Source organism: Anomalospiza imberbis, chromosome 28 (genome assembly GCF_031753505.1).
Source record: "Anomalospiza imberbis isolate Cuckoo-Finch-1a 21T00152 chromosome 28, ASM3175350v1, whole genome shotgun sequence".
In the NCBI taxonomy this organism is placed as follows: domain Eukaryota; kingdom Metazoa; phylum Chordata; class Aves; order Passeriformes; family Viduidae; genus Anomalospiza; species Anomalospiza imberbis.
The window spans coordinates 4,526,258-4,545,725 of record NC_089708.1 but is presented as its reverse complement, the minus strand read 5'-3'; the positions used below and the strand labels follow the sequence as shown (position 1 = coordinate 4,545,725).

The 19,468-nt window shown below is 53.1% G+C and overlaps 1 protein-coding gene and 1 long non-coding RNA gene across 2 annotated transcripts; one reads left to right on the top strand and one right to left on the bottom strand.

Annotated features, from left to right (window-relative positions):
• Positions 1 to 11,832: 11,832 nt before the first annotated feature.
• LOC137463316 (prominin-2-like) lies at positions 11,833 to 18,959 on the bottom strand. The gene is given in 24 exon segments (XM_068174419.1): positions 11,833 to 11,980; positions 12,404 to 12,510; positions 12,644 to 12,733; positions 12,857 to 12,925; positions 13,304 to 13,384; positions 13,718 to 13,771; positions 13,871 to 13,963; positions 14,037 to 14,108; positions 14,193 to 14,339; positions 14,443 to 14,527; positions 14,605 to 14,696; positions 15,202 to 15,325; positions 15,662 to 15,814; positions 15,925 to 16,084; positions 16,199 to 16,262; positions 16,350 to 16,424; positions 16,506 to 16,705; positions 16,816 to 16,905; positions 16,985 to 17,048; positions 17,243 to 17,363; positions 17,445 to 17,647; positions 17,783 to 17,832; positions 18,425 to 18,667; positions 18,670 to 18,959. Coding segments are annotated over 24 exon segments (2,706 nt in total). The 5' UTR covers positions 18,875 to 18,959; the 3' UTR covers positions 11,833 to 11,916.
• On the top strand, positions 12,794 to 14,165 carry LOC137463317 (uncharacterized). Its single transcript, XR_010993879.1, has 3 exons — positions 12,794 to 12,877; positions 13,663 to 13,786; positions 14,052 to 14,165. It is a non-coding gene; the product is annotated as an uncharacterized lncRNA (long non-coding RNA).
• Positions 18,960 to 19,468: the final 509 nt, after the last annotated feature.

The window sequence follows — 19,468 nt, the reverse complement described above, 5'->3', positions numbered from 1 at the left end:
TGCTGGCTGCAGCTCCAAATCCATTATCCCGGGGATCAGAGCTGCTCCCAGGATTGGTGGAGAGGGGAAAAAAAAAACAGCCCAGACCTCGGGGAGAAAGGATGGATTTGCCTTTCAGACCTGTCTCCCTGCAGAGGAGCAGAACTCACTCCTGCAATCTCAATTTATGTCGAGGAATCCTGAAATTCAGTGGGAGGAAATGCCACGGAAAACAACTAAAAATCCCATGGGATGGCAAAAATGGGGTTTTTTTTTGGAGGCTAAGGATGCATGAGTGGAATATACAGAGACCTGAAGAGCAGAATGGGGGAGTTTCTCAATTTTTAGGGTTTTCCCAAGTTTTAGGGTTTCCCAGGAAGTGTCCAGGGCCAGCTTGGAGCACCTTGGGACAGTGGGAGTTGTCCCTGCCACAGATGAGATTTAAGGTCCCTTCCAAGCCAAATTCCAAGATTTTATGATTTTAACACACCCCAAACCCTCCTGAAGGTGCCCAAAACAGCTGGGCCAGGAAGGACCATCCTGGGCCACATCTGGATGGAAAAGGGGTTTTGCCCCACAGCCCTGTGATCCATCTGGCTGGGCTGTGTCGAAATAAATGGAAGTGGTTTCTCCCTGGCAGGGAAATGGGAAAACACAAATGTTAATCCAGGCAGGAGAAGATGAAGTAAGCAGGATTGAGGTCTGTGGGCCTGTGGAAGCCCTGCCCTACAGGAGGAATTTATTCTCTGTGTGGAATGGCTCCTGACTGCCTGGTTTGGGTTTAAATATTCATCCAAATTCCACGCCAGGAAAAGGAAGAAACCAGGAATGGGCTGGCTGGGGTGAATTAATCCTGCATTAATCTAAAAATCTCCTGTAATAACTTATTCCAGGAGAATGACAACATGGGCAGATTCTTTATCAGAGAAGAACATCCACTGATAATTGTGCTGTGGCCAACACTGAAAAATAAACCTTTTTTTGCTTTGTTTTCTGGAAACAGAAGTTGTGTTTGCAGAAACAGAGATCCCAGCTGCACATCAGTCAGGAGCATGGATTATTAACGAGTTTTTAATTCCTTGTGGAAGTCATCGGGGCTGAAGCCTCCCCACCTGTGCATCCACGGCAGCTCTTTAATGGATTTTCAGCAGCCCAGGGTAAAATTCCTCTCAGCCTCAAGCCAGGAGCTGCATCGAGCTCCTCGGGAGCTTTGGCCCTTCTTCATCCACAGTGGAAATAACGCCCCGGGCCCTGTGCCAGCGCAGAAATCTTTAATGGGGTGAGTTTTGCTCAGAAAATGCTGACTGCGGTTTTGGGGAGGGAGGAAAGTTCACCTCCTCCATCGCCTCCCATTGATTTTGTGTTGGGTTTTTTTATTGCTTCAGTTCATTGAAAAATGCTTTTGTTCACCCAGCTCTGGCTTTGCAAAGGCAGGGTGAATATTTAACCCATGGGGGTTAAAATGTTCTTCCATTGGGGTTAAAATGTTCATCCATTGGGTTAAAATGTTCATCCATTGGGGTTAAAATGTTCATTCGTTGGGGTTATAAATGTTCATCCATTGGGGTTAAAAAATGTCCATCCATGGGGTTAAAATGTTCATTCGTTGGGGTTAAAAATGTCCATCCATGGGGTTAAAAATGTTCATCCATTGGGGTTAAAATGTTCATTTATTGGGGTTAAAAATGTCCATCCATGGGGTTAAAATGTTCATTTATTGGGGTTAAAAATGTCCATCCATGGGGTTAAAATGTTCATTTATTGGGGTTAAAAATGTCCATCCATGGGGTTAAAAATGTTCATCCATTGGGGTTAAAAATGTCCATCCATGGGGTTAAAGTGTTTGTTTATTGGGGTTATAAATGTTCTTCTATTGGGGTTATAAATGTTCATTCATTGGGTTAAAAAATGTTCATTCATTGGGGTTAAAATCTTTATCTATGGGGTTAAAAATGTCCATCCATGGGGTTAAAAATGTTCATCCATTGGGGTTAAAAATGTCCATCCATGGGGTTAAAATGTTCATTTATTGGGGTTATAAATGTTCTTCTATTGGGGTTAAAATGTTCATTTATTGGGGTTAAAAATAGCCATCCATGGGGTTCTGATTATTTTAGGGTTAGAAATATTTATCCGTTGGGGTTAAAAATATTTATCCAGTGGGGTTATAAATGTCCACCCATGGGGTTATAATTATTTCAGGGTTAGAAATCTTTATCCATTGGGGTTAACAATGTCCATCCATGGGGTTATAATTATTTTAGGGTTATATATATTTATCCCTGGGGTTAACAATGTCCACCCATGGGGTTATAATTATTTCAGGGTTATATATATTTATCCCTGGGGTTAACAATGTCCATCCGTGGGGTTATAATTATTTCAGGGTTATATATATTTATCCCTGGGGTTAACAATGTCCACCCATGGGGTTATAATTATTTCAGGGTTATATATATTTATCCCTGGGGTTAACAATGTCCATCCGTGGGGTTATAATTATTTCAGGGTTAGAAATCTTTATCCATTGGGGTTAACAATGTCCACCCATGGGGTTATAATTATTTCAGGGTTATATATATTTATCCCTGGGGTTAACAATGTCCATCCGTGGGGTTATAATTATTTCAGGGTTATATATATTTATCCCTGGGGTTAACAATGTCCACCCATGGGGTTATAATTATTTCAGGGTTATATATATTTATCCCTGGGGTTAACAATGTCCATCCGTGGGGTTATAATTATTTCAGGGTTAGAAATCTTTATCCATTGGGGTTAACAATGTCCATCCGTGGGGTTATAATTATTTCAGGGTTATATATATTTATCCCTGGGGTTAACAATGTCCACCCATGGGGTTATAATTATTTCAGGGTTATATATATTTATCCCTGGGGTTAACAATGTCCATCCGTGGGGTTATAATTATTTCAGGGTTAGAAATCTTTATCCAGGGGGTTAAAAATGTCCCTGGAGCTGCTCCAAGCTGCTTAGGGCTCTGCTGAGCCCTGGCCCCACGTAAGCTCCTTACCCTGCTGCCATCCCAGCGAAGGATCACCCGGTGGGACACGGCCCCAAAAAATGCCTTTGGTCCCTCCTGGGCATCACCGGGGTGCTGCGAGTAAAATAACAGCTTTTATTAAAAATAAATAACATTAAAATGCTCGTTTGGGGGGAAAAAACTGAATTTAGGGACAAAAAATGGTAATAAAAGTGCTCTGAAGTGGGGGAAAAATGAGTTTAGGGACAAGGACTGGTGATAAAAGTGCTCCGAAGAGGGGAGGAATAAAATGAATTTTGGAACAAGAACTGGTAATAAAACTGCTCTGAAGTGGTGGGGGGGAAATTAATTTAGGAACAAAAATTGGTGATAAAATTGTTCTGAAGAGGGAAGGAAAAAAATGAATTTTGAAACAAGAGCTGGTGATAAAAGTGCTCTGAAGTAGGGAGGGAAAAAATGAATTTTGGACCAAAAACTGGTGATAAAAGTGCTCTGAATTGGGGGGGGGGGGGAAATGAATTTTGGATCAAAAACTGGTGATAAAAGTGCTCTGAAGTGGGGGAAAATCGTGTTTTTGAGGCTCACTGTGGCTGGATCTCTGGAGATGCTCGCTGCCTGCTCCAGCTCCAGCCGGCGCTGGAGTTAAAAATAACAATCCCAACAATCCCAACAGTCCCACAGTCCCACAGTCCCAACAATCCCAACAGTTCCAACAATTCCAACAATCACAACAATTCCAACAGTCCCAACAATCCCAACAGTTCCAACAATTCCAACAATCACAACAATTCCAACAGTTCCAACAATCACAACAATCCAAACAATCCCAACAGTTCCAACAATCCCAACAGTCCCAACAATCCCAACAGTTCCACAGTCCCAACAGTTCCACAGTCCCAACAATCCCAACAGTTCCAACAATCCCAACAATCCCAACAAATCCCACAGTCCCAACAATCCCAACAGTTCCAACAAATCCCAACAGTCCCAACAATCCCAACAGTCCCAACAGTTCCAACAATCCCAACAGTTCCAACAATCCCAACAGTCCCAACAGTCCCAACAGTTCCAACAGTTCCAACAATCCCAACAATCCCAACAGTTCCACAGTCCCAACAATCCCAACAGTTCCAACAATCCCAACAATCCCAACAATCCCAACAATCCCAACAAATCCCACAGTCCCAACAATCCCAACAGTTCCAACAAATCCCACAGTCCCAACAATCCCAACAATTCCAACAATCCCAACAGTCCCAACAGTTCCAACAATTCCAACAGTTCCAACAATTCCAACAGTCCCAATAATCCCAACAGTCCCAACAATCCCAATCCCAACAATCCCAACAGTCCCAACAGTCCCAATAATCCCAATAATCCCAACAATCCCAATAATCCCAACAGTCACAATAATCCAAATAATCCCAACAGTCCCAACAGTTCCAACAATTCCAACAGTTCCAACAATCCCAACAATCCCAACAATTCCAACAGTCCCAACAATCCCAACAGTTCCAACAATCCCAACAATTCCCCGCTGTGCTCGGGACACAGCTCACAGAAAGGGCTCCTCGTGCCCCTGGCTCGGAGAAATCTCCTTTTTCTGATTTAAAAAAAAATCCCAAAAAAAGCCTCCCTAAAGGCACGGGAGCAAACCCTTTCCCAGAAAGGCCGGGATTCCCAGAAACTCCCCCGAACTTCCGCTCGCGGCTCCTTGGCAGGAAAATGGGAATTTTCCCGCTCTCGGGGCAGGGTTGGTCGCGCGTGACTCACCGGGAGCTTTTCCTTTCTTTTCCTCCGCCTTTTTTTTTTTTTTGGCGGTTTATTTTTAATTTTGGAAGGGATCCGGGTGACATCAGGGGACGCCAGGTGAGGTCAGCGCCCCAAAAATAACCCGGGATGGGCTCGGGAACCGCGCCGGCCCTGCCCGCAGGGAGCCCTGGAAATTCGGATTTCAGTTCCGGAGCTGCTCGTGGCTGGGCAGGGAAAGGGCAGGAAAAATTGGGGCATATATATATTTTTTTTTATATATATATAATTTTTTTTAATATATTTTTTTTAATATTTATATTTATATTTGTATTTGTATTTGTATTTGTATTTTAAAATATTTATATTTATATTTATATTTATATTTATATTTATATTTATATTTATTTTAAATAGTTTATATTTATATTTTAAAATATTTTATATTGATATATTTATATTTACATTTATAATTTTGTGTTTATTTATATTTGTATTTATATTTATATTTATATTTATATTTATATTTATATTTATATTGTTTATGAATTTTATGTATTTATATATTTATATATTTATATATTTATATATTTATATAAAATTTTTTATCTATTTTTATATATGTACATAAAATTTGTATCTATATAAAAATAAAAAATAAAAAATATAAAGTCCATATATATTTATATATAGGTTTTTAATACATAAAATATATTTAAAATATATTAATGTATAATAAATATATATATAAAATATACATTTTATAGAAACAAAAAATAGATATTAAATAAATATATATTAAAATATATTTATATATAGAAAATTTATATATATAAATTTTTATAGAATTCATATATATAATTTTATATAATATATATAATTATATATATATAAATTTTTAATAATTTACATATATTATATATAAAATATATTAATTATATTATAGTATTAATAATATTAATCCATCATTAAACACCCAATGTGCCCTTTGACCCTGGCAGTGGACCTGCCCATGAGGGCTCTTTCCAAAAACACATGGGGAGGTTTGTACACCGAATATTAATTAATCATTAAATTAATAATATTTTAATTATTTTATTTTAATTTTTAATTTTCATTTTCAATTTTTGATTTTTATTTTAATTTTTTTTTCTTAGTGGAGCTGCCCATGAGGGCGCTTTCCAAAGACACATGGGGAGTTTTTTACACCGAATAATAATTAATCATTAAATTAATAATATTTTCATTCTTTTATTTTAATTTTTAATTTTCATTTTCAATTTTTGATTTTTATTTTAATTTTTTTTTTATTAGTGGAGCTGCCCATGAGGGCTCTTTCCAAAGACACCAGGGGAGTTTATTACACCGAATATTAATTAATCATTAAATTAATAATATTTTCATTATTTTATTTTCATTTTTAATTTTCATTTTCAATTTTTGATTTTTATTTTAATTTTTTTTTGTTAGTGGAGCTGCCCATGAGGGCGCTTTCCGAAGACACATGGGGAGTTTTTTACACCGAATATTAATTAATCATTAAATTAATAATATTTTCATTATTTTAATTTTTAATTTTTATTTTATTATTTTTTTTTTTATTAGCGGAGCTGCCCATGAGGGCTCTTTCCAAAGACACATGGGGAGTTTTTTACACCGAATAATAATTAATCATTAAATTAATAATATTTTCATTATTTTAATTTTTAATTTTTAATTTTTATTTTATTTTTTTTAATTAGCGGAGCTGCCCATGAGGGCGCTTTCCAAAGACACGTGGGGAGTTTTTTACACCGAATATTAATTAATCATTAAATTAATAAGGAGCTTTTGACACGGAATATTCCAGAGTGACCTCTCCAATCCTTCGATCCTGGAGGGGCCCCTCAGGGAAGGCTTTGGGAGCCCAAATTGGGAGGAAGAGCGCGGGGATGCTCCGGGGATGCTCCCAGGGTTGCCATGGCCACAGCGCTCCCCCACGGTTGCCATGGCTACCGAGGGATGCGGGAGCGGCTGCTGCAGTTAAGCCCCGCTCAGAACCACCCCGCAGGCTTAGCTAGGCCGGAGCTTAAGGGCAGCTGCGGTTCCGGAGGGTTTCACTCCGGAAATTTGGGATTTATTTCGGAAAAACTGGGATTTGCAGCGTCTCCCCTGCGACTGCCTCAGAGCTGCTTTTACTCCCCCGGTGCCAACACCACTGAAAATCCCCAAAAAAATATTCCGGCCTCTGAGCCAGGGTGGGGCCCTGGGAATGGAATGTGGGGGGAGGAAGGGATGAGGAGAAGAGGACGGGGTTCCCCCCCGGAAATATTGTGGATAAAACCGGAGCGCAGAGTGTGGGGCTGGGCCAGGTTTAGGAACTGAGCAGAGCCCAGCTGGGCCAGGTTTAGGGGTTGAGCAGAGCCCAGCTGGGCCAGGTTTAGGAACTGAGCAGAGCCCAGCTGGGCCAGGTTTAGGAACTGAGCAGAGCCCAGCTGTGCCAGGTTTAGGGGTTGAATTAAGCCCAGCTGTGCCAGGTTTAGGAATTGAGCAGAGCCCAGCTGGGCCAGGTTTAAGGGTTGAGCAGAGCCCAGCTGGGCCAGGTTTAGGAATTGAGCAGAGCCCAGCTGGGCCAGGTTTAAGGGTTGAGCAGAGCCCAGCTGGGCCAGGTTTAGGGGTTGAGCAGAGCCCAGCTGGGCCAGGTTTAGGAATTGAGCAGAGCCCAGCTGTGCCAGGTTTAGGGGTTGAATTAAGCCCAGCTGTGCCAGGTTTAAGGGCTGAGCAGAGCCCAGCTGTGCCAGGTTTAAGGGTTGAGCAGAGCCCAGCTGGGCCAGGTTTAGGAACTGAGCAGAGCCCAGCTGTACCAGTTTTGGGGGCTGACAGTTCTCCCAAAGGATTTTCCTCCTGGGTTTTACCTCCTCAGCTTTTCCAGGGCAGCTCCCAGTGGCCTGGAGAATTCCAGCGCAGTTAAATCCGCGTTAAATTCCAGAGAGCTGGAATGACCAGGCACGGCCTCTTCAGGGCCGGGATTGCCGCGGCAGCGAGAGGAAAAATCCAGAGGCATCCAGAATATTTTTATCTCGTGCTGCTCCCCGAGGATGGAGGAGAAGGGTTTGTAAACGGTGAAAATAAACCTGGCTGCGAGTGCAAGGCTGGAACAGCAAAGCCCGGCTCAGGACAGGTTGTTTTAGCCCAGAGATGGGCAAAAAGGGCTTTTCCTGTCCCTGAAGCTGCCTCTGGGTGATGCCACCACTGGAATGTGGCCTTTTCCCAGCAGCTTTGGCCACCTCGGCCCCTGGCTTGGCTTCCCCAGTGGGATTTTGGGCAGAGAAGAGCGATCAAACGCAGAAAATGAAGGAAATTGGGGTCAGGGCTGGGTGTTTATCCTGAGCTCACACCAGAATCACCCCAGAAGCAAAGCCCCATCGGCAATTAATAAATAGCAGTTAATTATCAGCATTAATCAAGCTCCCTTTGTGTTTCCCAGGGTGTTTTCTTGCCTGTGCTCAGGCCTGGAACCACCGTGCCTGAAGAATATTTTTGTGGCATCGATAATCCAAGGAGTTTTGATGTTAAAACCAGAGGAAAACGGGAGCAAAACCTCTGGGATTTGGTTTCTCACAAAGCTGAGTCAAGGAGCCAGCAGGGAATCAACCCTTGCCCCAAAAAAAAAAAAGGAATTTGGTAGAATTCCATCAACTCCTCAGCTGAGATTGAGTAAAATCCAGCTGGGAATTGGGATCTCATCCCTCCCTCACTGAATAAAACCCAGCTGGGAATTGGGATCTCGTCCCTCACTCACTGAATAAAACCCAGCTGGGAATTGGGATCTCATCCCTCCCTCACTGAATAAAACCCAGCTGGGAATTGGGATCTTGTCCCTCACTCACTCCTTGAGCAGAAAGAGCTTTAAAAGGAACATTTTGGGGACGGAGATGAAATTCTGAACAATTCCCCACGGCAGCTGCTTTGTGCCTCAGCTTCCCGAGCTGTTTTTAGGGGGATGATGAGGAAAACGGATGGAAGAGGTCACGGATCCTTTTTGTGGAGAAGGAGGTTGGTGTTCAATGAAAAACGGGGACAAAAATCGGGGGAAATGGAATAAGAATGGGGAAATTGAATGCTGTTACAATTGCAGGAATGAGCTGATCCTGGCTGGGCTTTTCCTGCATTTCTCCTCCGTTCCGGGAATAGAGAAGAACAATTTGAGCCCTGAAACAGGAAATTTATAAACAATTTGTGCCCTGAAACAGGAGCTGGGCAGCAGCACCTGGGCTGAGCAGAGCTGCCAGGCCAGCAGGGAGAGCTGACAGAGCTGCAGCCCTCTGAATTATTGATTATTTATGGATTATAGACACTTCCCGGGGCAGCAGGGACAGCAGCAGCGAGGTGAGGTGTCCCAGGGGCTGAATTCCAAGGGGGGGCTGGAGAAGGGAAGTGGTTTAATCAACACCAGTTAATTTAAGTGCTTAAAAGGCAAAGAGCACAGATCCAGATAAAGTGAGACAGAAAAACAAAACATCACAGATCCAGATAAAGTGAGTTAGAGGGAAAAAATCAAATATCACATATACAGGTAAAGTGAGTTAGAGGAAAAAATTCAAATATCACAGATCCAGATAAAGTGGGACAGAAAAACAAAAAATCACAGATACAGATAAAGTGAGTTAGAGGAAAAAAATTCAAACATCACAGATACAGATAAAGTGAGTTAGAGGAAAAAATTCAAAGATCACAGATACAGATAAAGTGGGACAGAAAAACAAAAAATCACAGATCCAGATAAAGTGAGTTAGAGGAAAAAAATTCAAAGATAACAGATCCAGATAAAGTGAGTTAGAGGGAAAAATTCAAATATCACAGATACAGATAAAGTGAGTTAGAGGAAAAAAATTCAAAGATAACAGATCCAGATAAAGTGAGTTAGAGGAAAAAAAATTCAAAGATAACAGATCCAGATAAAGTGAGACAGAAAAACAAAACTCAAAGATCACAGATCCAGATAAAGAGAGAAAGGAAAAAACACCTAGAGGACTCAGCTCCCGATAAAGTGAGAGAGAAAAGCCCCTCAGATGGTTTCCATGTGGGCTGAGAACATCCCTGGGGATGGGGATCCTGCAGAAATCCTTCTGGGGTTTCCACTCCCTAAATCCCTTTGGAAAAAAACCTTTCCAATGCTGACCTCTGCAGGCTGAGAAACTGCTCAAAACCCCGGGCGGCAAAAACCTAGATAATGCATAAACCAGGTGTTTTTAGCACTGCTGGCTGTGGGTAGGAAAAGCCTATAATAGAATTAAAAAACCCTATAAATAATGCATTAAAATGGGGCACTTCTCTCTCGGCTGGCAGACAGAGAGCGATTATGGGGAGGGAAATCCTCGTCTGGTGCATCTGCAAAGCCCTGGATGCATTTGGTGAAAAATTTCCTGGTTGGACAAAGCCCTGCCAAAGCAGGGGATGAAGGATCCGAGCGAAAAGCAGGAATTTCAGACCAAAAAAAAGTCACAAATGGGGAGACAAAGAGCTGGGCTTCCTTGGGGTGGGGGGCAGAGCCCTCTGCCCACGCCAGGGGATGATCAAGATGGTTTTTAATGTCCCTTCCAACCCAAACCTCTCCATGGTTGTACCCACAGCAAACCCCACCGTCACCTGCCGTTTCAGCCCGGAGCCCCCAGCTCTAATTAAGCTCTAATTAAGCTCTAATTCACAGCAGCTGGAGGCCAGGAGGGGCCCTCACCCCTGCAGTGGGGTTCTTAGGGGTGGAGATGGGGTTTGGGCTGGCCATGGCCCTGTGACCCCCATGTCACTGTCACCCCCATGGCTGTGGAGCGCCATGGCCGTGTCATCCCCCCCTTGGCCCTGGAGCCACCTCAGGCCTGGCCCTGTCACCCCCATGGCCCTGTCACCCCCTCAGCCACAACCCCAATCCTGGGGCCCCCTCAGCTCCTGAACCCCCCTGGCCACAAGCCTGACCCCAGAGCCCCCCTCCAGCCATGAGCCCCCCTCAGTCCCGGAGCGCCCTCGGCCATAACCCCAACCCTGAGGTGCCCCTAAACCCCTTCAAACCCGAAGCCAGGGGGTCCCCTCAGCCCGACCCCCTTCATACCCCAAAGCCCCCCAGCCCTAAAGCCCCCTTGGCCCCAGAGTCCCCTCACCCCAAAGCCCCTCAGCTGTGGCTCCCCTCACCCCAAAACCCTTCAGCCGGGGGCTCCCCTCACCCCAAACCCCCTCAGCTATGAGCTCCCCTCACCCCAAAACCCTTCAGCTGGGGGCCCCCCTCACCCCAAACCCCCTCAGCCAGGGACTCCCCTCACCCCAAAACCCCTCAGCCAGGGACTCCCCTCACCCCAAAACCCTTCAGCCGGGGGCTCCCCTCACCCCAAACCCCCTCAGCTATGAGCTCCCCTCACCCCAAAACCCTTCAGCTGGGGGCTCCCTTCACCCCAAAACCCTTCAGCTGTGGCTCCCCTCACCCCAAACCCCCTCAGCTATGAGCTCCCCTCACCCCAAAACCCTTCAGCTGTGGCTCCCCTCACCCCAAAACCCTTCAGCCAGGGACTCCCCTCACCCCAAAGCCCCTCAGCCATGGGTTCCTTTCACCCCAAAGCCCTTTGGCCCTACAGCCCCCTCACCCCAAAACCTCTCAACCCTACAGCCCCCTCATCCCAAAGCCCCTCAGCCCTACAGCCCTGTCACCCCAAAACCCCTCAGCCGGGGGCTCCCCTCACCCCAAAACCCCTCGGCCATGGGCTTCTCTCACCCCAAAGCCCTTTGGCCCTACAGCCCCCTCACCCCAAAGCCCCTCAGAACCATTTTCTGCGGATAAGAGGGTGCAAAGGAAAGAGCCAGGGCAGCTTTTTAGGGGAAGGTTTTAATGAGCCCCACAGGGCCCAGGGGTGCCGGCAGTGGGGGATCGCTGTGGGGTGTCAGAGGGGTGGGGGAGCCTCCCCTTCCAAGTGGGATCAGCCGGGATCCCCCCAGAGATCCCAAATCTCCCAATTCCCGCACTTCCCCTGGCCGGGAAGGACGCCAGACCCCAAAGGACACCGAGAAAGAGACGTCGGAGGGATCCAAAGCCCTGGGAGGTGCCAGAGGGATCCGGAGCCCCGCGGAGCTTTGGCACAGGTTGGTGCTTTGGGGTTGGGGTCGGGTTTGGGTTGGGTTTGTGGCAGCTCCTGGGGCGCCGCACCCGGCAGAGCCCCGTCCTAGAGCTTGAGCGCTGTGACACGGGGGATGTGGAAGGGACAGGTCTCCTCTGACCCCGTGGAGCTGCGGAGGAGAAGGAGAAAACCCGAGGGATGGTCAGGGAGGAGTCCACACCCCTGTCCCCGTGTCCTCCCCATGCCCGTGTCCCCTTGTCCCCGTGTCCTCCCATCTCCTTGTCCTCCTGCCCCATGTCCCCCTCGTCCCCTTGTCCTCTCTGTCCCCGTGCCCTCCCCATCTCCTTGTCCCCATGTCCTCCCCATCCCTGTGTCCCCTTGTCCCCGTGTCCTCCCATCTTCTTGTCCCCTTGTCCTCCCTGCCCCGTGTCCCCCTTGTCCCCTTGTCCTCTCCGCCCCCTTGTCCCTCTCGTCCCCGTGTCCTCCCCGTCCCCTTTTTCTCCCCATCTCCGTGTCCTCCTCGTCCCCCCGTGTCCTCCCATCCCCGTGTCCCCTTGTCCCCCGTGTCCCCCCGTCCCCGGCCGCCCCTCACATGAGCCGGTTGCGGATGGGGCGGAAGTGTTTGGTGAGTCTCACGGCGAAGATGATGCTGGGGATGAGGAAGAAGGTGCAGCAGCCCAGGCTGAACCAGAAGGCGTTCTGCAAGCAGAAGCCACAGCGCTGAGCGGGGCCGGGAGGGCAGGGCAGCGGCAGCGCCGGGCTCCGGGGGGGTTCGGGGAGCCTCGGTGCTCCCCAAACTCCTCAGCGGAGCCCCGCGGAGGGCGATCCCTACCCAGGGCTCAGCGATGCGGTCGCACAGGATGACCCGCCCGTTGTCCAGGGCCGTGGCGAGCGGCTGGCACGAAGCCACGTCCTCCCTCAGCTGCAACGAGGAGCGGAGACAAGGCGTCACGCCTGGCTGCTGGCGTGCTTTTTGCTTGCGGGGGAGGATCCGTGAGGGCTCCTGGGCCCCAAAAATCCCCGCGGGGTGGCGGGGAGCTCTCACCGTCTGCCCGACCCAGTTGAGGTACTGGGAGAAATACCGCAGCTCCTTCCTGGTGAAGCAGCTGAGCTCCTGGGCAGGGGGAAGGATGGCAGCGTGGAGGGAGAGCCCCGCACGTTCCCAGTCTGGATTTAACCCCGCATTCCCAGTCCAGATTCAGCCCCGCACTTCCCAGTCCAGATTTAACCTGCGCTCCCCAGCCCGGTTCCATCCCCGCACTCCCCAATCCGGATTCAGCCCCGCACTTCCCAGTCCGGATTCAGCCCCGCATTCCCAGTCCGGATTTAACCTGCACTCCCCAGCCCGGTTCCATCCCTGCACTTCCCAGCCCAGCTCCGGGCTAATGCAGGCTGGGAAACGAGGGCTGAAGGCTCCCGGTGCCCTGTTCTCCCTCTTTTCTCCTGGCTGCACAGGATTCCACCCACGCTGGTTCACCCAGCCCTGCCTCACCTGCCGCAGGATCTGCTGGGCCTGCACGGGCAGCCGGGCTTCCACCGAAGCCGTGGTGGCCAGCGTCCTCCTCACCCGCTCCTGAGGAAGCACAGGGAGGGCAGAGCATCCTTAGGGCCCGGAGCAGCGGGGTGGGTGCCCAGGGGGTGCAGGGAGCAGCCCCAAAATTGGGTCTGGGTGCCGGAGGGCAGGGAAAGGGGGCTGTGCCCTGAGCAGGAAAACCTCTTTGCAGGGGGATTTCTGGTTTGCATCAGCAAATCCTATCCCTAAAGGAGACCAATTCTCCTGGATGGCATTTTTCCTGGCTCTCCCATCACCCTGCAGCTGGTTTGGTTTTTTTTTATTATTATTTTTGGCAGATGGGAGCCACAGAGCACCACGAGTTTTTTGGGGCTGGAAGAGACGCGTGAGTACCTTGAGGTGCGGTGCCAAGCGGGAGAGGAACTGGACGCTTTCCCCCAGCTTTGCCTGCGGGACAGGGAGGTGAGAAAGGTTCAGAAACCTCAAGGTTGTCCCCTTCAAGGGGGTGCCAGTGGCACTGCTGCCACCAGCTGAGCACGGACTCACCACCAAAGCCTCCTGCGACTGCACCGTGGAGTTCTGCATGTGCCACAGCGCCCTCGCCTCGGCTGCGAGCCGCCCGGCCACCGTGCTGTTCCTCTGCGGGGCACAGCGGGGTCAGCCCGGCCCCGCGGCCACCGAGGGCTCCCCCTCCGCCCGCCCCGCCGCTCACCTGCATCTTCTGCAGCCCCTCCAGGTTCCTCGCCAAGCCAGGCAGGCTGGTCTGCACCACGGGGTTTTTCATCTGCGGGGAAACGGAGTCGGAGGCTGCCCAGAATCCAGCCCCACATCCAGCAGCGGGGTCTGGCTCACGGCGAGCACCCCTCACCTCCTCCTGGAAGCGCCCGTAGTCCACCTCGTCCACCCCGCTGCGGGCGAAGGTCTCCAGGTCCTGCCTGCCCTCGCTGCGCAGGAGCCTCACCTCTCCCAGGTCCGCCGTGAAGTCTCCCAGGCGTTTTTGGAAATCAGCCGTGTACTGTAGGGTCGGACAGGGCGTTCTGCAGGGCTCCCAGTAAGCCCAGTAAAGCTCGTGCGTCCCCCTGCCGCCACCAGCAGCTCTGGCTGGCGCCGGCCCTCACCTTGGGGGTTTTCAGGTGCTCGTCCAGGTCGTAGGAGCTGTCGAGCTGCAGCACCTCCCAGAGCCCCGCGCCGCTCTTGCACTCCCTGGAAGGCAGAGGGGCGTTGGCAGAGCGATCCCAAAGCCTCCCTGGCTGCACGGGGGCAGCTCCTGCGGCGCTCACCGGTACGCCGAGCTGAGGTTGGAATCCCTCCTGAGGTTGAGCTGGCGGGTGAGGTTCATGGACGGAGGGAGATTGCCGGGCGTGTCGATGAACTGGGCCAAACAGGAGGAAAACCAGGGTCAGGGTAAGGCAGGGGCGCTCCCAGCAGCGATCCTGGGGGTGCTCTGCCCTCGCAGGGCTATCCTGGGGTAGCTCACTGCAGTCTGAACTCATTTTGGCTTTATTCGGACAGTCCCCGCTGCGGAGCCTCGCTGGGTGTGTTTGGAGGGACCTGCCCGCCTGTGGCACTGCCATGGGGACAGTCCTGGGCCCAATTCCACGGCCCCCATCCCTCTCCCAGCCCCGTCACACCGAGCTGCCTGCCCCAAGCACCCCAGGGGTGCCCAAGGACCAGGGAACAGCAATTAGGAAGTGAATCAACGGCACAAAGGCGATTCCCAGCTGATGATGCAAATCTGAGGAGCTAATCCTAAACTTAATCTTCTGGTCTAGGACTTTTCCAGTCGGGTTTAGGGAGAGGACACAGAGCCTTTGGAGGTGTTTTGGTGCACGGAAGGAGAGATTTACAGGGCGACGGGTGGATGTGTGGCCACCCACCTTATAAATCTCCTGGTTGGCCCAATTCCTGCAAACCAGCGTCTGGATGTTGCCCCCGACCAGGAAGGTGGCGAAAACCAGGAGGATGAGGAGCCAGGAGAACAGGAAAGCCAAGCCCACGCCGCTGAAAGAGGGAGAGGAGGCGGCCGCTGGTGGCTTCGCAGCCCCGAGCAGGCAGGAAGGGACCTGCCCGGCCAGCTGCAGCCCCGTGGCTCCTTCCCGAGCCCGGGCACGCCGGGCTGGGCAGGGCCCTGGCAGCGGGCTGTGCCAGGCAGCGGGGCCGGGCCGCGGGAGCTGCCAGCTCCCAGGGAGGAGCAGCTGCTCCCAAAGCTGCAGGCGCAGGCGGTGGCTTCAAAAGCTTTTCCGCTGGGACCTCTCCCAGCCCCTCCCTTGGCTTTGCCTGGGTTTTTTGGGGGGTAGTGTGAGATGGAGCAGCCCCCCAGCACCCAGAGAAGCTTACACCAGGAGAAACTTGGCGCCAGCTTCTCCTCGGCACTCGTAGTCGCTGGGGTCCTCCCGCTTGGAAAGCCCGTACGCCCCCAGGGCCATTCCCGTCACGTTGCAGGCGAGGATGAGGAGGATGATGGAGCACAACACCGTGCCCGCGATCCACCTGGAGGGAAGAGCAGCAGGGCACAGCCTCGAGATGCGGGGCTGAGGCAGCTGGGGCTCGGGGCCCTTCCCCGCGGCGCCCCCTGCGCCCCGTCCTGCCCCCGGGGTCACCTGTAGCGCTCGAAGCGCTCTGCCTCCCGCAGGTACGGCTGGCTCCGGTGCTCGGCCTCCTCCAGCGCCTCGCTCGCGGGCCGGGTGTAGTCGGGGAGGGGGAAGCCGTCGGCGATGGACTGCACCTTCTCCGCCGTGCGGGCCAGATCGGCCCGCAGATCTGCGGGACCAAGGCTGGGCTGGAGGGGTGGATGGTTCCTGCGCCCCACCCCGTGTCCCCAAGAGGATTCCCCGCGTGGAGGATGTCCCCACTCGGTGTGGCAGCCCCACTCACCCTGGATGACCTGCGCCATCCTCTCCACGGCCAGCTCCGGGATGGAGTTGAAGGTGCCATTGCCCTGCAGAGAAGGAGGGGGTACTGAGCACCTCGGCTGGAACTGCTTGCGGGTCGTGGACCCCCCCATGCTTCACCCCGACGCCCCAACCTGGCGAATCATCTCCGCAAAGTCACTTCGGGGCAGACCAGCCAGTGCCTTCAACACCTTCTCCACCGACGGCACCTTGGAGCGGAGGAAGGGACCCGTGAGCCCCGGGGCAGCGGCATGGGGAGGTGGCCACGGGGACCAGGAGCCCGTGCCCACCTTGCTGTAGTCGGCGCCCAGCTGCAGGCCCTGTGCCCTGCCCAGGACGCTGGCACAGGAGGTGCAGCGCGGGTCGTCCAGGAGCGCGACCACGCGGCGCCTTCGCTCCCGCAGCGCCGGCTCCAGCTCGGCCCGCGCCGCCGCCAGCGCCCGCGCCGTCCTGTGCACGATCTGTAAATGGTGCAGCGAGGTCTGTAGGTCTTAAAGAGAAAGCCCAGGGCTAGGTCACGCTGCTCCACTCGGCCGCCCCGGCGAGGCTTCGGCCCCGGTGTCGGTGGCGGGGACAGCGGCGCTCCCGCTCCGGCCGTACCTCCGGCCCTGTCCTGCAGGTCCGCCAGCGCTGCGTAGGTCATGGCCTTGAGCTGCGCGTGGATGGAGAGCCCCACGCTCCGGCTGAGCCCTGCAAGGCACCGCGGCGCCGTCAGCACCGCATCCATCCCCGGGGTGATGCCCGGGGTGATGCCCGGCGCCGTGCTTACCCCCCAGGTCGGAGATGATCTGCTTTCGGGGCACCTCGAACTTGTCCACCACCATCTGCACGCCCTGCCAGGAAAGAGGAGCCGGTCAGCCGGGGGCAGCAGCCGCCGGGAGGGGAGGGATCCCCGCGTTGCCACTCGAAATACATTTTTTAATGCAGCCACGTGGTCTCCTCTTGCCTGCCAAACTATCCCCTGAGGGAAACGCGGCCATCCCTGGGCAGCGCCCCGCGCCGGGGGCGAGGCCGCTCGGGGACCCACCTGGGGGACGTTGGCAAGGTGCTGCCGCAGCGTGCGCAGGGTGGAGGGCACGGCCCCCAGCCCCGGCTCCATCTGCCCCTTCACCCGCTGGCTGGTGACGAAGGCGCAGGTGACGCTGACCCTGCGGGCAATGAGCGGGCAGTGACGGTAAGGCGGTGACCCCCGCCCAGCGCGGCTTTTGGGGGTGATTCGGGGCACTCACAGGATGACGAGGGAGGTGAAGGACAGGCAGGCCAGCAGGCAGCGGCGGCGGCAGCCCAGCGAGCGCCGGTGGGCGCGGAGGCGGCCCCCGCAGCGCCGCCGGCTCCGGCAGTAGCAGAAGCACATCCCGGCCACCGGCACGGCCACGGTGAAGAGCAGAGCCACGGCGGCACAGACGACATAGCCCAGCTCGTACTGCACCACCTGAGCCGCAGGAGAGCCGCGTCGGCACCTCTGCACCGAGCTCGGGGCTCTCCGAGTGCCCAGGTGCCCTGTGCCAGGTGGAAAACCCCCACCTGGCATCCCCCATGGCATCCCCCGCCCCACGGCCCGGCTCACCTGCGATGTCCGCACCGAGCCGGGGTCGTTCAGCGCTGTCCTGAGCAGCTCTGCAAAAAAAAATAAATCATGGCACAGGCAGAGGGGCCCAACCTGGTGCATCCCCAACCTTCTGGGGCAGCAGCACCGGGGCAGAGGCTGAACCCTCTTCTGAACCTGGGGACCCCTGGAGCTGCTCTGGGACAGAGGCTGACCCCTCTTCTGAACCTTGGAGACCCCTGGAGCTGCTCCAGGACACGGGGATAGCAGCCAGCAGAATGCCCAAGGTCCCAGCAGCAGCGAGATCGCTTTGCTTGAGGTGAGGAATCATTATCCAGCTCATCCCCACTTTTAATTTTTTTCCCCTAGTAAACAGAGTGCCCTCCAGTTGGTTTAGGACAATTGTCTGGATTATTCGTGGGGGATTTACCATTAACTCAAAGATCCTCCCATTTTTAATCCATCCACATCCCAGGCAAGGAACAGGGAAATTCATGGATCTATAACAAACATTTATTTTGAGGTGATTCCCTCTGCCATTTGTTATTTATCTGTAATTTAGAGCCGCCCAGCTACAAGAAGCGGGAGGAAGATGCAGCCGAGTCCATCTCATTTCTTTGCAAACCCAGTGGACTTGACGACCTCAGAGGTCTTGGGGCTCACCTGTGGGCAGCGGGTTCTGCTGGATGAGGTCCAGGCAGCGCCGGACGAGGCCGTAGAGGGGATCGAGCGAGCTGGGCACGCGGTGCAGCGCCGGCACCCGGATCTCGGCGTGCCTGTCGGTGAAGCGCAGGACGCCGCCGGGGCTGGAAGGGTGGCACTGCTGGCTGGCAGCGGCACGCAGCAGCGCCCAGGCCAGCAGCAGCCCGGCCGCCCGCATGGCTCCGGCGGTGGCGAGCAGAGAGCCGGGGGCTCCGTCAGCCTGCGAGCGGGCGGAGGGGCATTCCCGGCGCCGGACGGCTCGCTCCGGCTGGGCTGCTGCTCCGGGAAACCTGCCTGACGGGTCAGCCAGCCGCCGCGCAAAGCCCAGACGCTGCCGTGGCTTGTTCCCCCCACGGGCTCCCCGGGGCGGCTGGGCTTGGCGGGGCTGCGTGGAGGCGTCTCCCAAACCATCCCAGGCTTGTTTCGCAAGCCCCGGCATCCCTGAGTCACCGCCGCGGGGTCCCCGCTGTCGAGGCCTGTCCCCAAACCCGTGGCAAAGCCTCCCCGGGGTTTTGGGGAGGGGGACGGGGGGTCCTGCACCCACTGTGCTTGGGCTGGAGGGTGCTCGACCCCACCACAACCGGCTTGGAAAGAGGGATTTGGGATTTTCGGCGTGGCTTGGGGGCTGGGAAAGCCCTTGTGGGGGGATGCTCGTGTGTGGATGGGGCGCCCGGGGGTCAGAATCACCCTTAGGAAAAGCATCCCGAGAGCCGGGGTAGCAACAAGGAGACAAAATACGGAGGAGCACGGGGAGAGGGGCACTGAGGCCCAGCCGGGTGTGAGATGAGTTTTCCAGCCTCAGCCAGTGCCTGTCCCACACCCCGAGGCGGCCGCGGCTCCTTCCCAGGGCCCGGATCCTCCTCGCCCGCATGGGTCGAGCGCTAATTACAGGCTCGGCTAGAAGCGCAGGAGGCTCAACCTGATCTCTCGGTGCGGGGGGAGCAGCCCCGCTGTGCCCAGACGGCCCCGGGGCATCCCGAGAGCCGGGACCCTGCTCGGCCGGGC